Source organism: Balaenoptera ricei, chromosome 15 (assembly GCF_028023285.1).
Source record: "Balaenoptera ricei isolate mBalRic1 chromosome 15, mBalRic1.hap2, whole genome shotgun sequence".
NCBI lineage: Eukaryota > Metazoa > Chordata > Mammalia > Artiodactyla > Balaenopteridae > Balaenoptera > Balaenoptera ricei.
In genome coordinates, this window is record NC_082653.1 from 24,374,497 (window position 1) to 24,390,715 (window position 16,219).

General features: G+C 37.7%; 1 protein-coding gene and 1 non-coding gene across 6 annotated transcripts in view; one reads left to right on the plus strand and one right to left on the minus strand.

The window, feature by feature from the left end:
• The window catches only part of TRPC4AP (transient receptor potential cation channel subfamily C member 4 associated protein), a 76,599-nt gene that overhangs the window by 10,944 nt on the left and 49,436 nt on the right, over positions 1–16,219 (plus strand). For all 5 annotated transcript variants that reach the window (XM_059898451.1, XM_059898450.1, XM_059898454.1 and 2 more), the window contains exons 2-3: positions 10,685–10,813; positions 13,621–13,737. In XM_059898451.1, the coding sequence (XP_059754434.1) occupies positions 10,685–10,813; positions 13,621–13,737 (246 nt within the window). The remainder of the gene's footprint in view (positions 1–10,684; positions 10,814–13,620; positions 13,738–16,219) is intronic.
• Positions 509–637, minus strand: LOC132350060 (small nucleolar RNA SNORA11). The gene has a single exon (XR_009497816.1). It is a non-coding gene; the product is annotated as a small nucleolar RNA SNORA11 (small nucleolar RNA).

The window sequence follows — 16,219 nt, forward strand, 5'->3', positions numbered from 1 at the left end:
AGTTTTGCCAAAAACGTCTACCCTGCGTGTTAATTCTTTTTAAGACTTTTTTTTTTTCAACCAAGGCTGAACTGCCCTGACACATCATAATCACCAAAGTCCCTAGTTCATCTTAGGGTTCACTATAATGAAGTGAATAGTGTTGCACGTTCTATGGGTTTGGACAAAAGTATGATGACATAAAATCATTATAATGTCATACAAAGTATTTTCACCACTCATAAAAACTTCTGTACTCTGTGTATTTATCTCCCCTCTTCCCCCAAATTCCTGGCAACCATTGATCTTTTTATTGTCTCCATTGTTTTGCCTTTTCCAGAATGGCATATAGTTGGAATCTATTTTTCTTTTTTCCTTGAAGACCATAAGACCACTTATGACCCACCCATGCATGGACCGGACAGGCTGTAGGTGGCAAACTCCCCCACTAAATACTGTAGGTTTCCTTCCAGTACTGAGCCCTGTCCCACTGGTCCTGCCCGGTAGCCACGTAAAAGTGCAGAGGGATACATATTGGGTACTTGTTCATAGGAAGGCTACAAGTTTTGTGCCCCTTGTCACAGTGAACCCAAGTTCCTGTTGGGTGTGTTATAAACAGACGAGCCATTTCTTCAGACCCCTGCTCTGAGCACACCCATGGGATTGCTTTCTTATTTTCACTTTTGGATTCTTCATTGCAGGTGTGTAGAAATTCAGGTGATTTTTGTATATTGATTTTGTATCCTGCAATCTTGCTGAACTCATTTATTAGCTCTAATAATTTGTGTGTGTGTGTGTGTGTGTGTAGGGGTTCCTTAATATATTCTGTATGCAAGATGATAGCATCTGTAAATGTAGTTTTACAAATTCCTTTTCAATCTGCATGCCCTTATTTCTTTTTCTTGCATTGTTGCTGTGGCTAGAATCTCTAGTACAATGTTAAATAGAAGTTGTGAGGGTTAACGTCTTTGTCATTTTCTTGATCATTTTGGGAAATCATTCAGGCTTTCACTTTTTTAAAAAGTAAAGTCCATACTTCATTCAGATTTCCCCAATTTTTCTTTTTTTTTTTTTACTTGAAGTATAGTTGATTTACAATATCATATTGTTTCAGGTGTACAAGATAGTGAGTCAGTATTTTTATGGATTATACTCCATTTAAAGTTACTATAAAATAATGGCTATATTTCCCTGTGCTGTACAGAATATCCTTGTTGCTTATTTATTTTATACATAGTTTGTATCTCTTATTGTCCTTCCCCTCTTTCCACTGGTAACCACTAGTTTGTTCTCAGTATCTGTGAGTCTGTTTCTTTTTTGTTATATTCATTCGTTTTATTTTTTATTTTATTAAAAAAAATTTTTTTATTGGCGTATAATTGCTTTGCAATGTTGTGTTAGTTTCTGCTGTACAGTGAAGTGAATCAACTGTATGTGTACATATATCCCCTCCCTCTTGGACCTCCCTCCCCCACCCCTGAACCCATCCATCTAGGTCATCAGAGAGCACCGAGCTGAGCTCCCTGTGCTATACAGCAGGTTCCCACTAGCTATCTGTTTTACACATGATAGTGTATTTATGTCAAACCTAATCTCCCAATTCATCCTGCCACCCCTTCCCCCCCATGTCCACACGTCCGTTCTCTAGGTCGGCCTTTCTATTCCTGCCCTGCAAACAGGTTCATCTGTACCATTTTCCTAGATTCCATATATGTGTGTTTTTGTCTTTCTGATTTACTTCACTCTGTATGACAGACTCTAGGTCCATCCACGTCTCTACAAATGACCCAATTTCATTTCTTTTTATGGCTGAGTAATATTCTGTTATATATATGTACCACATCTTCTTTACCCATTCATATTTCGATGGACATTTAGGTTGTTTCATGTCCTGGCTATTGTAAATAGTGCTGCAGTAAACAGTGGGGTACATGTGTCTTTTTGAATTACGGTTTTCTCAGGGTATATGACCAGTAGTGGGATTGCTGGGTCATATGGTAGTTCTAGTTTTAGTTTTTTAAGGAACTTCCATACTGTTCTCCACAGTGGCTGTATCAGTTTACATTCCCACCAACGGTGCAAGAGGGTTCCCTTTCTCCGCGTCCTCTCCAGCATTTATTGTTTGTAGATTTTTTTATGATGGCCATTCTGACCAGTGTGAGGTGATACCTCATTGTAGTCTTGATTTGCATTTCTCTAATAGTGATGTTGAGCATCTTTTAATGTGCCTCTTGGCCATCTGTATGCCTTCTTTGCTGAAATGTCTATTTAGGTCTTCTGCCCATTTTTGGATTGGGTAGTTTGTTTTTTTTTTGATATTGAGCTGCATGAGCTGTTTGTATATTTTGGAGATTAATCCTTTGTCTGTTGCTTCGTTTGCAAATATTTTCTCCCATTCTGTGAGTTGTCTTTTTGTCTTGTTTATGGTTTCCTTTGCTGTGCAAAAGCTTTTAAGTTTAATTAGGTCCTATTTGCTTATCTTTGTTTTTATTTTCATTACTCTAGGAGGTGGGTCATAAAAGATCTTGCTGTGATTTATGTCAATGAGTGTTTTTCCTATGTTTTCCTCTAAGAGTTTTATAGTGTCTGATCCTACATTTAGGTCTTTAATCCATTTTGAGTTTATTTTTGTGTATGGTGTTAGGGAGTATTCTAATTTCATTCTTTTACATGTAGTTGTCCAGTTTTCCCAGCACCATTTATTGAAGAGGCTGTCTTGTCTCCATTGTATATTCTTGCCTCCTTTGTTATAGATTAGGTGACCATACATGTGCAGGTTTATCTCTGGGCTTTCTATCCTGTACCATTGATGTATATTTGTTTTTGTGCCAGTACCATACTGTCTTGATTACTGTAACTTTGTAGTATAGTCTGAAGTTGGGGAGCCTGATTCCTTCAGCTCCATTTTTCTTTCTCAAGATTGCTTTGGCTATTTGGGGTCTTTTTTGTGTTTCCATACAAACTGTATGATTTTTTGTCCTAATTCTGTGAAAAATGCCATTGGTAATTTGATAGAGATTGTGTTGAATCTGTAGATTTCTTTGGGTAATATAGTCATTTTCACAATATTGATTCTTCCAATCCAGGAACATGGTATATCTCCCCATTTCTTTATGCCATCTTTGATTTTTTTCATCAGTGTTTTATAGTTTGCTGAGTACAGGTCTTTTGCCTCCTTAGGTAGGTTTATTCCTAGGTATTTTATTCTTTTTGCTGCAATGGTAAATGGGAGTGTTTCCTTAATTTCTCTTTCTGATCTTCTGTTGTTAGTGTATAGGAATGCAAGAGATTTCTGTGCATTAATTTTGTATCCTGCAACCTCACCAAATTCATTGATTAGTTCTAATAGTTTTCTGGTGACATCTTTAGGATTTTCTATGGATGGTGTCATGTCATCTGCAAACAGTGACAGTTTTACTTTTTCTTTTCCAATTTGTATTCCTTTTATTTCTTTTTCTTTTCTGTTTCCTGTGGCTAGGACTTCCAACTGTGTTGAATAGTAGTGGCCAGAGTGGACATCCGTGTCTTGTTCCTGATCTTAGAGGAAATGCTTTCAGTTTTTCACCCACACCATCACCAGAATGATGTTTGCTGTGGGTTTGTCGTATATGGCCTTTATTATGTTGAGGTAGGTTCCCTCTATGCCCACTTTCTGGAGAGTTTTTATCATAAATGGGTGTTGAATTTTGTCAGAATCTTTTTCTGCATCTATTGAGGTGATCATATGCTTTTTTTCTTTAATTTTTAATATGGTGTATCACATTGATTGTTTTGCGTATGTTGAAGAATCCTTGCATCCTTGGGATAAATCCCACTTGATCATGGTGTATGATCTTTTTTTATATATATATAAATTTATTTATTTGTTTATTTATTGGCTGCGTGTGGGGTTTCTCTAATTGCAGCGAGTGGAGGCTACTCTTCGTGCAGTGCGTGGGCTTCTGATTCCGATGGCTTCTCTTGTTACGGAGCATGGGCGCTAGGTGTGTGGGCTTCAGTAGTTGTGGCACTTAGGCTCAGTAGTTGTGACTCGCAGGCTCTAGAGTGCAGGCTCAGTAGTTGTTGCACATGGACTTAGTTGCTCCGCCGCATGTGGGATGTTCCCAGACCAGGGCTCGAACCCGTGTCCCCTGCATTGGCAGGCGGATTCTTAACCACTGCGCCACCAGGCAAGTCCGGTGTATGATCTTTTTAATGTGTTGTTGGTTTCTGTTTGCTAGTATTTTGTTGAGGATTCTTGCATCTATGTTCATCAGTGATATTGGTCTGTAATTTTCTTTTTTTGTGATATCTTTGTCTGGTTTTGGTATCAGGGTGATGGTGGCCTCATAGAATGAGTTTGGGAGTATTCCTCCATCTGCAGTTTTTTGGAAGAGTTTGAGAAGGATAGGTGTTAACTCTTCCTCTAAATGTTTGATAGAATTTGCCTCTGAAACCATCTGGTCCTGAACTTTTGTCCATACTTTATTCAGATTTCCCCAGTTTTTCTTTTTCTTTTTCTTTTTCTTTTTTAAATTGAAGTGTAGTTGATTTACAGTATCATATTGTTTCAGGTGTACAACATAGTGATTCAGTATTTTTACGGATTATACTCTGTTTAAAGTTACTATAAAATAATGACTATATTTCCCTGTTCTGTACAAAATACCCTTGTTGCTTATTTATTTTATACATAGTAGTTTGTATCTTTTATTGCCCCTCCCCTCTTTCCACTGGTAACCACTAGTTCACAGTATCTGAGTCTGTTTCTGTTTTGTTATATTCATTCGTTTTATTTTTTAGATTCCACATATGAGTGGTAATATACAGTATTTGTCTTTCTCTGTCTGACTTAGTTCACTAAGTATAATACCTTCTAGGTCCTTTAATCCTTTTTTATTGCTGAGTATATTGTGTATTGATTTTGTATCCTGCAACCTTGTTTTCTGTTGTATATATATACCACATCTTCTTTATCCATTCGTCTGTTGATGGACGCTTAGGTTGCTTCCGTATCTTGGCTATTGTAAATAGTGCTGCTATGAACATTGGGGTGCATGTTTCTTTTTGAATTAGTGTTTTTGTTTTCCTCAGATATATAGCCAAGAGTGGGATTGCTGGATCATACAGTAGTTCTGTTTTCAGTTTTTTGAGGAACCTCTGTACTGTTTTCTGTACTGGCTGAAACAATTTACATTCCCACTAACAGTGTACTAGGGTTCCCTTTTCTCCACATCCTCCCCAACATTTGTTATTTGTAGACTTTTTGATGATAGACATTCTAACAGGTGTGAACTGATACCTTACTGTGGTTTTGTATTGCATTTCTCTCATGGTTAGCAATGTTGAGCATCTTTTCATGTGCCTCTTGGCCGTGTTTATGTCTTCTTTGAAAAAAATGTCTATTTAGGTCTTCCACCCATTTTTAAATTGGGTTGTTTATATTTTTTTCCTCTATTTGTTCTATTAAAGTATAGTTGATTTACAATGTTATGCTAATTTCTGCTAATTTGTGCTAATTGGGTTGTTTGTATTTTTGATTTGAGTTGTATGAACTGTTTATATATTTTAGATATTAATACCCTATCAGTCATATATTTGCAGATATTTTCTCCCATTCAGTAGGTTCTGCCTTTTCATGTTGTTGATGGTTTCCTTTGCTATGCAAAGGCTTTTAAGTTTGATCAGGTCCCATTTATTTATTTTTGCTTTTGTTTCTTTTGCCTTAGGAGACTGGTACAAAAACATACTGCTATGATTTATGTCAAAGTGTGTTCTGTCTATGTTCTCTTCTAGGGGTTTTATAGTTTCCAGTCTTACATTTAGGTCTTTAATCCATTTTGAGTTTATTTTTTATATGGTGTGAGAAAATGTACAAATTTTTAAAAATTTTATTTTATTGAAGTATAGCTGGTTTACAGTGTTGTGTTACAGATTTCATTGTTTATCATGTAGCTGTAGTTTTCCCAACACCACTTATGGAAGAGACTGGCTTTTCTTATTGTATATTCTTGTCTCCTTTGTTGTAAATTAATTGACTATAAGTGTGGGGGTTTATTTCTGGGCTCACTATTCTGTTCCACTGATCTATGTGTCTGCATGTATGTGCCAGTACTGTGCAGTTTTGGTTACTGTAGTTTTGTAATATAGTCTGAAGTCAGGGAGTATGTTACCTCCAGCTTTGTTCTTTTTTCCTCAGGATTGCTGTGGGTATACAAGGTCTTTTGTGGTTCTATATAAATTTTAGGAATTTGTTCTAGTTCTGTGAAAAATGCCATGGGTATTTTGATAGGGATTGCATTAAATCTGTAGATTGCTTTGGGTGTATGGACATTTTAACAATATCATTCTAATCCAAGAACACAGGATATTTTTCCATTTCTATGTATCATCCTTAATTTCCTTCATAAGTGTTTTATAGTTTTCCGAGTATAGGTCTTTTACCTCCTTGGTTAAGTTTATTTCTAGGTATTCTTTTTGGTATGATTTTAAGTGGGATTGTTTTCTTGTTTTCTCTTTCGATAGTTCATTATTAGTGTATATAAAAGCAACAGATTTCTGTATATTAATCTTGTGTTCTGCAACTTTATTGAATTCATTTATTCTAATAGTTTTTTGGTGGAAATTTTAGGGTTTTCTATATATGGTGTCATGTCATCTGCAAATAATGACAGTTTTACTTCTTTCCTTCCACTCTGAATGCCTTTTATTTCTTTTTCTTGTCTGATTGCTGTGGGTATGGCTTCCAATACTACATTAAGTAGAAGTAGCAAGAGTGGCATCCTTGTCTTTTTCCTGATTTTAGAAGAAAATCTTTTAGCTTTTCACTGTTGAGTATGATGTTAGCTGTGGGTTTGTCATAAATGACCTTTATTATGTTGAGGTATGTTCTCTGTATACCAACTTTGACAAGAGTTTTTATCATGAATGTATGTTGAATTTTGTGAAAAGCTTCTTCTGTATCTATTGAGACGATCATGTGATTTTTTTATCCTTTTCTTTTGTTAATGTGGTGTATCACTGATTGATTTGCGGATATTGAACCATCCTTGCATTTCTGGAATAAATCTCACTTTATCATGATGTATGATCACTTTTATATATTGTTGAATTCGGTTTGCTAGTATTTTGTTGAGGATTTTTGCATCTATATTCATCAGAAATATTGGCCTGTAATTTTGTTTTGTAGTGTCTTTGGTTTTGATATCAGGGTAATGGTGGCCTGGTAGAAGGAATTTGGAAGTGTTCCATCCTCTTCAATTTTTTGGAATAGTTTGAGTATAGGTATTATTTCTTCTTTATATGTTTGGTAGAATTCTCCTGTGAAGCTGTCTGGTCCTGGATTTTTGTTTGCTGGAAGTTTTTTAAATTTCAAATTGAGTTTCACTATTAGTGATCAAGCTGTTCAGATTTTCTGTTTCTTCCTGATTCAGTATTGGAAGGTTGTATATTTCTAGAAATTTGTCCATTTCTTCTAGGTTGTCCAACTTGTTGGCACATAACTGATCATAATATTCACTTGTGATTTTTTTGTATCTGTGCGTGCTCTAGATCACAGGCTCAGTAGTTGTGGCTCGTGGGCTTAGTTGCTTCACAGCATATGGGATCTTCCTGGACCAGGGATTGAACCTGTGTCCCCTGCATTGGCAGGCAGATTCTTAACCACTGTACCACCAGGGAAGTCCCTATTGTTACTTGTTTTCTGGTTGTTTTTGTAGTTCTCCTCTGTCCTCTTTTTCTTCTTTTAGTTTCTTCCTTTGTGGTTTGACGATTTTCTTTAGTGGCATGCTTGTGTTCCTTTTTCTCTAGTGTTTGTGTATCTATTTTAGGTTTTGATTTGTGGTTGCTATGAGGTTCATATATGTTGACTTACAATTGTATTGAGTGGTTTTAAACTAATAGTCATGTAAGTTCAAATGCATTCTAAAAGATCTACATTTTTTTTACTCCTCTCCCTGCCATTTTGTTTTTGATGTCATAGTTTGCATTTTTATGTTTATCCCTTTATTGTTTATTATAGTTACAGTTGACTTTACAATTTTTTGTGTTTTAATCTTCATAGAGCTTATTTAAGTGGTTGATCCTCAGCCTTTACAATATATTTGCCTTTCAGGCTTTCACTGTTAATTATGATGATAGCTGTGGAATTTTGATTAATGCCCTTTATCAGGTTGATTACATTGATTAGTTTTCATGTTTGACCCAACCTTGCATTCCTGACATGCATCTTGCTTTGTCGTGTTGTATAATCCTTTTTACATATTGTTGGATTTGGTTTGCTGGCACAGCTGATCCTTGAACAGTAGGTTTGAATTCCATGAGTCCACTTATACGTGGATTTTTTTCAATAAATACTTACTGCAGTACTACACGATCTGCAGTTGAATCTGTGGATGTGGAACCGTGGATACAGGGCTGATTGTAAAATTCAACTGTATGGGCAGTTGTCACCCCTAACCCCCATGTTGTTCAAGGATCAGCTATTTTGCTGGGCATTTTTGTGTTTATATTCATCAGAGATATTGTTCTGTAAGTTTTCTTTTAATGTCTTTGTTTGGTTTTGGTATCAGGGTAATAGTAGCCTCATAGAATGAATTGGGACGTGTTCCCTCCTCTTCTGTTTTATGGAAGAGTCTGTGAAGTATTTGCTAATTTCTCTTTAAATGTTCAGTAGAATTTACCAGTGAAGCATCTGGACTTGGGCTTTTCTTTGTGGGTAGTTTCTTTTCTTCCTTACTTGCTCCCTCCCTCCATTTCTTCCTTTCCTATTAAATTACTGGTTTGATCTCTTTAATTGTTGTAGGTATGTCAGATTTTCTATTTCTTCTTGAGTTAGTTTCTGTTGTTTGTGTCTTTCTGGGAATTTGTATATTTCATCTAAGTTATGTAGTTTGTTGGCATACAGTTGCTCCTAGTACTTCCTTGTAAACCTTTTTATTTCCTTAAAATTGGTAGTATTGTCCCCTTTTTCATTCCTGAATATAGTTGAGTCAGTGTAAGTTGGTCCCTGTAACTATTTTCAATATTGTTGGTTTTTCAAAGAACCAAATTTGATTTTGTTGATTTTTCTCTGTTATTTTTTTTTCTCTATATCACTTATTTTTGCAATGATCTTTTTAATTTCCTTGTGCTTGCTTTGGGTTTGGTTTATTCCTTTTTTCTCCTAGTTTCTTATGGGGGAAGATAAGATCATCTGAGATCCCCTCTCCTTTTTAATATAAATGTTTATAGCTATAAATTTGTCTGTAAGCACTGCTTTTGCTGAGTCCCATGAAACCATTATTGTCTTCTCTTTCTTTCAAGGAAGGGAAAGATGTTTTTTCATAGTTTTGGGGCTTGCCTTGATTTGAGCTTGCTTGAAGTATATAAAATTTCTGATAATCATTTAGACCTACGAAAGTGGTAATTTCCTATGGCTCACCCTAATACAAATTACTTTCACAAACATCTCATTACCTCCCATTACCCCTGTATTATCTTATTTTTACAATCTAAGAAAACAAGCTCAGGAAGAATAATGGGACTTGTTCAAGGTCATAGGACTGATATGCGTCCGGATAGGCTGTTATTGAAGACCTGCATGTCCTGTAATAAATTACAGTGAACTTTTGATCTAATTGAGGGACAAGTGTACATGAAAATAATTCACTTCTGGCACCTGATAATGCTGTGTCCCCACAGTAGATACTGCCATATTGATTAATGAACCTGTCATTAGACTAGGCTATTGCTCATGCCTTCAAACATTTACTGAGTGTCTGATCTGTGCCTAGCATTCTTTGAGAGAAAGAAGGTGTGCACAATAAACACAGCTTGGTACCTACTCTGAAGGAGCTTGTGGTCTACAGGAGGGGTGGACAAATGAACCAGTAATTATGATACAATATGATAAATGTTAGATAAGGCCCCAGACTCTTAGAAAGGAGAGAGGGGAAGGCCTATCAAGGAAAATTTCTGGTTTTTTGGCTTGCATTTAGGAGAAAGAGCTTTCTGGGTAGAAAAGACAGGGAGGAGAAAGAGCTTTCTGGGTAGAAAAGTCAGGGAGGAGAAGGAGCTTTCCAGATAGAAAAGACATCCAAAGATGTTCTGTGGCAGTAGAGTTCACCCTTGAACAATACAGGGGGTTCGGGGCACTGACCCTCCACAGTTGAAAATTCATGTATAGGTTTGAGTCGGTCCTCCATACCTGCAGTTTCCCTGCACCCGCGGATTCAACCAGTCGTGGATTGGGTAGTACTGTAGTATTTACTATTGAAAAAAATCCCATGTGTAAGAGGACCCACGCAGTTCAAACCTGTGTTTAAGGGTCAACTGTATGGGTGTGTGTGTAAATAATTACCCCCCTTGCCCCCACCTTAGGTTTATTTTCTCCCCACACAGGTGGCATACCATATATACAGGTACACAGCTCTGTGGGCAGGGGAAGAGCATGTGCAGAGAGGCACAGAGAGAGAACATGTACATCTGGAGCCTAGAGCGGGCACTGGGAAAGAGATGAAGCTAGAGAGGAAAGTAGGTGATAGAATAGGAAGGGTGTGTATCACAAACAAGGAGCTGGACTTTTATCTTGCAGGCTGTTGGGGAACTTCTGAACGTTTCTAGAAAGACCTTTGAATTATTTGTCCTGGGTGGGTTTGGGAGCCAGCTCCTCTCTTTTGCTGTATATGCTAGTAGTTCTTTCCTCACCAGTAAAATTATCCTCTTTTTTTTTTCTTTTGCCTCACAGTTCACTGAAAGTTTTTTGACGGAGAGGGACAAACAGTCCAAATGGAGTGGAATTCCTCAGCTGCTCCTTAAGCTGTATGCAACCAGCCACCTCCACAGTGACTTCATTGAGTGCCAGAACATCCTCAAGGTAACTGTTAGGGGACTTGGAGGGACTGCATTCAGGGTCTCCAGATGATACAAGATGTCTGTTTTTTTTCTCTTCTTCCGCCTACTTTTTAAAATAGCCTGTTTTTATTGCATAAGCTATAGAAAATTTGGGAAGTTCAGAAAAAGTGCAAAGAAGAAAATAAAAATCACCAATAATCCCCCACCACCCAGAGATAATCACCATTAAGTTTCCTGTGTATATACTTTTGGGTTTTATTCACATTTGTTTTGTATCAGTGCTTGCTTAATTAAGGAGGCCTGTGCCCTGGGATTAGGTTACATTCTGTTTCAACAGGATTTAAAAGATCCCATTTGCTGAAGGTGCAAGGAAGTAACCTTGTGGCTGTTGATAATTATGACTAACATATAAAGATGAAGGGACTGGGCCTGGCGGTTGGGAGAGGGATGGAAAGAATGCATAGACATCTAGGGCAGTTGTTCTCAATCTTGAGTGTGTATCAGAGTCACCTGGAAGGCCTGTTAAAACACAGAGTGCTGGGCGCTACCAGCAGAGTTTCTGATTTAGTAAGTCAGACTTCAGCTTGGGGAGGTGGGTCCAACTCTGAATTTAGATTACTGGCTCTAATGTAGCTAAAACCCATGCAAGTTATATTTGATCATAATGAAACGATGTAATGTTTTTCAGAGGTGAAGTTCTGTTTATCATATCACGTAAGAAGTCATTTAAAAATATAATAGGGCCAAAAAGTTTAGTCTGTACCTTTGAGAAGAGATGTTTTGGGACTTCCCTGGTGGTCCAGTGGTAAAGAATCGGCCTTTACCACTGGCGGGGACGTGGGTTCGACCCCTGGTCAGGGAACTAAGATCCCACACACTGCAGGGCAACTAAGCCCACTTGCCACAACTACTGAGCCCGTGTGCCTCAACTAGAGAGCCTGCGTGCCGCAAACTACAGAGCCCACGTGCTCTGGAACCCGTGCGCCACAACTACAGAGCCCAGGTGCCCTGGAGCCTGTGCGCCACAACTAGAGAAGAGAAAACCCGCACGCCACAACTAGAGAGAAACCTGCGCACTGCAATGAAAGATCCCGCGTGCCTCAACGAAGATCCTGCATGCTGCAACTAAGACCTAACACAGGCAGAAATAAATTAATTAATTAATAAATAATAAATCTTTAAAAAAAAAAGAAGAGATGTTTTGTCTGTACAACTTTTTTGTAAGTTGAAAATCATTCCCAAATAAAAGTTTAATTAAAAAAAAGACATTTTGTGTTCTTGATCTTCTCACAGTCTGATTAGGATAGAAATAATTATAGTGTCTTACACTTGTTTGAAAACATTTTGCAAGGAATAATGCATTATTTCATTTGATTCCTACAAAATCTCTGAGATATGAGGTAGATGAAAGAGGGAAATTAATATTTTGAGTGCTTGCTATGTGATCATCATTTCTTTATGCACTCAGCAAATACTTATTTGAAATTTACTGTGTACCAGGCATATTTAATTTTTATGATAACTCTGTGAGATGGGTGGTATTAGTGTATTAGTCCAAAATACTTTGATTGCAGGTAACAGTAACCCACTCAGATTAGCAAAAAAGATCTTTTATTGTCTCACGTAATCGGAAAGCACCGATGTGAATTGAGGGGCCAAATAGAGTTAGGCTGTCCATTTCTTATCTTGACATCTGTGTGTGGCCTCATGTTCCTCTACGGCAGTAGGGCTGTTGCCTGAGGAAGAGAAAAGGAGATACTGAGCAGGCAAATCCAGATGTCTTCTCCGTTCCCTTTTTCAGTTGAGAAAACAGACTCAGCATAACCTGCCCAAAGTCACGTGGCTATTATTGCTCCGAGCCCAGATTTGTCTTACTCCAGAAACCAGTTTCCATTGTACCATGTTGCCAGCAGAATTACACTCTAGTTTTATAAAGGAGAGAAATGAAACCCAGAGAAAGTAGTTCAGTCACTTACTAATTATGTGATCTTGCACAACTTTGTGATTTTGTTTTTCACCTGTAAAACTACACTCACTTCATTGAATTGTTTTAAAGATTAAATGGGCTAAAGTATAGAAACCCAGTGCTTGGCATATAATAGGTTATCCATAAGAGAGGGTTCTGCTTTTTCTTGATGTGTGGTATCTGGACCAACATCAGCATCACTTGGGGACTTATTATAAATGCACATTCTCAGGCCCCACCCCAGACCTATTAAATCAGAAACTGCAGGTGGGACCCAGCAGTCTGGGTTTTAACAAGCCCTTCAGATGATTCGGATGCTCATCACTGTGTGAGAACTACTGCTCTAGCCCACTGTGTTCCATCTTCCCTCGAGGTTCCTGAGAAGGGAGCATAATGAGTAGGGCCCTATTATATTCTTCCTATCCTATCTCCTGTTTCACCCAAAATAGTTCTGCTTTCTTTTGTAAGCACAGACTCAGGAGCCACACTTCCTAGGTTTAAGTCCTGACTCTGTCACATACCCTGTATGACATTGACAACTTCTTTGTGTCTCAGTCTCCTTATCTGTAAAATTGGGCTGATAAATTACTATTATATCATTGGGTTGTGAGGATTAAAATAGGTAATAGATGAAGTACTTAGAACCAAGCCTGGTACATAATAAGCGTTTAATAAGTTAGATATTACTACTGTTACAACAACTTTTATTATATCAGCTTTTCTGTAAGATTTTTTTTTTTTTATGGTTCATTGTCTTTGACCTCATGGGAGTTCAAGTTGTGACTAAAATGCAAACTGGTGTTTTGGTGTCTGGTTTGTGTTGGATACTAAACTGAATGTCTTTTTGTATCCTTTTTCACTAGGAAATTTCTCCTCTTCTCTCCATGGAGGCTATGGCATTTGTTACTGAAGAGAGGAAACTTACCCAAGAAACCACTTATCCAAATACTTATATTTTTGATTTGTTTGGAGGTGTTGATGTAAGTTGTTGTTTATTATTAGTACTGCTACTTAATGGCTTGGGAATTTAACTCTTGAAATGGGAGGTAGGAAACGTTTTAGAATTTATAGCAAACATTTCAGAATTTTCATCTTTTTTTATGATTTTTAAAAAATTTTTATTGAGTTATAATTTACATACCATACAGTTCACTTGCTTTACTTGTACAATTCAGTGATTTTTGGTGTATTTACAGAATTACAGAGTAACTATCACTACAGGCATAGCGTTTTTTTTTTGGCCACGTGGCATATGGGATCTTAGTTCCCCAACCAGGGATTGAACCCACACCCCCTGCATTGGAAGGCAGAGTCTTAGCCACTGGACCCCCAGGGAAGTCCCCAGAATTTTCATCTTTAGAAGCTCCGTGGTATTCACATGTATTGAAGCACCAAAGCTTTTACACTAGAATAATTGATTTATGTAAATTGATCTGGTAAATTGATCTGCACCACTGGCGCAGTGGTTAAGAATTCGCCTCCCAATGCAGGGGACGCGGGCTTGTTCCCTGGTCAGAGAACTAGATCCCACACGCATGCCGCAACTAAGACCTGGCACAACCAAAAATAAATAAATTAATTAAATTAATTAAATTTAAAAAATAAAATATATATATATCCCCTTTTTCTTAAGGTACAAAGTAAAAGGTATGTCTCTCTGGGACTTCCCTGGTGGTCCAGCAGTTAAGAGCCCACATTCCTTGTGCAGGGTGCCCGGGTTCAATCCCTGGTCAGGGAACTAGATCCCACATGCCGCAACGAAGATCCCGCACGTGGCAACTAAGACCCAGTGCAGCCAAATAAATAAATTTAAAAAAAAAAAGAAAAAAAATGGAGATCGGCATAAATTAAATGACTTCAGGGACTAGGATGAACCGGAGAGTGCATGCCTGCTTTTATGGGGAAATGGCTTCCATTCCTATTGACCTTTGCCCTCAGGGATGTAGGAAATCTAGATTCTTATGTAGAATCTCCCAGCTTTTCAGTAGATGTAGACCACATGAATTATGTCTGTGGGCCGGGTATGATCCATCACTTGGCATTCAGGGACTTTTAATTTATTCATTGACATAGTCCATCCTCTATTTGAAGAGAATTTATTTTAAATATAATAACCTATTCATAACTTTTCTTGGATGACTGTGAAAAGTGGGGCATCTCTTTTCAAAAGCATTTGTGTAGTATGCCTCAAAACCTTAAAGATCATTACTCATTTTGCCCTGTTGTTTCCATTTATGTGAATCTCTCATGAAGACATAAGTCAAAATGAGATAAGGCTTTGTATACAAAGATGCTTAGTGTGGCATTATATATAATAGTTAAAAGTATTCATCAGGAGGAAGGTAGTTCTTGTTTTCTATAAGGTCAGTGGTGATCTTGTTGATATTCTCTGTTATTTTCTATTCTCTGCTAAATTAGTTTCCATTCTAATCCTTATTACTTCTTTTCTTATGCTTGCTTTAGGTTTGTGTTGCACCTCTTTTTCCAGTGAATTGAAGTGAAAGATTAGGTTATTGGTTTGAGATAATTCCCTTTTTTTTCTTTTTTCTTTTTAAAGATTGCACAATTTTATTAATTAATTAATATATTTATTTTTGGCTGTGTTGAGTCTTCGTTTCTGTGCGAGGGGTTTCCCCAGTTGCGGCAAGCGGGGGCCACTCCTCATCGAGGTGCGCGGGCCTCTCACTCTCACGGCCTCTCTTTTTGGAAGCACAGACTCCAGACGCGCAGGCTCAGCAGCTGTGGGTCACGGGCCCAGTTGCTCCGTGGCATGTGGGATCTTCCCAGACCGGGGCTCGGACCCGTGTCCCCTGCACCGGCAGGCAGACTCTCAACCACTGTGCCACCAGGGAAGCCCCCTTTTTTTCTTTTAAGAGAAATTTATTTTTTGCATTTTTATTGAAGTATAGTTGCTGTACAATATAGTGATTCACAATTTTTAAAGGTTATGCTTTGTTTATAGTTATGGTAAAATATTGGCTGTATCCCCCATGTTGTACAATACATCCATGTAGGCTATCTTAGACTTACTAGTTTGTACCTCCCACTCTCCCACCTTTATATTGCCCCTCCCCCGCACTGGTAACCACTAGTTTGTTCTCTATATCTGTGAGTCTGCTTCTTTTTTGTTATAGTCACTATTTTGTTTTACTTTTTTAGATTCCACATACAAGTGGTATACAGTGTTTGTCTTTCTCTGTCTGACTTATTTCATTTAGCATAATGTCCTCCAAGTCCATCCATGTTGCTGCAGATGGAAAAATTTCATTCTTTTTTATGGCTGAGTAGTATTCCTGTGTGTGTGTGTGTGTGTGTGTGTGTCTATGTCTATTCCATGTGTGCTTGAGTAGAATGTATATTCTGCTGTTGCTGGGCAGAATGCTTTATAGCTGTCTGTTAGAGCTTGTTCATTTATAGTGTTCAAGTCTTCTATATTTTTGGTAATACCTCATTGTCTATCCA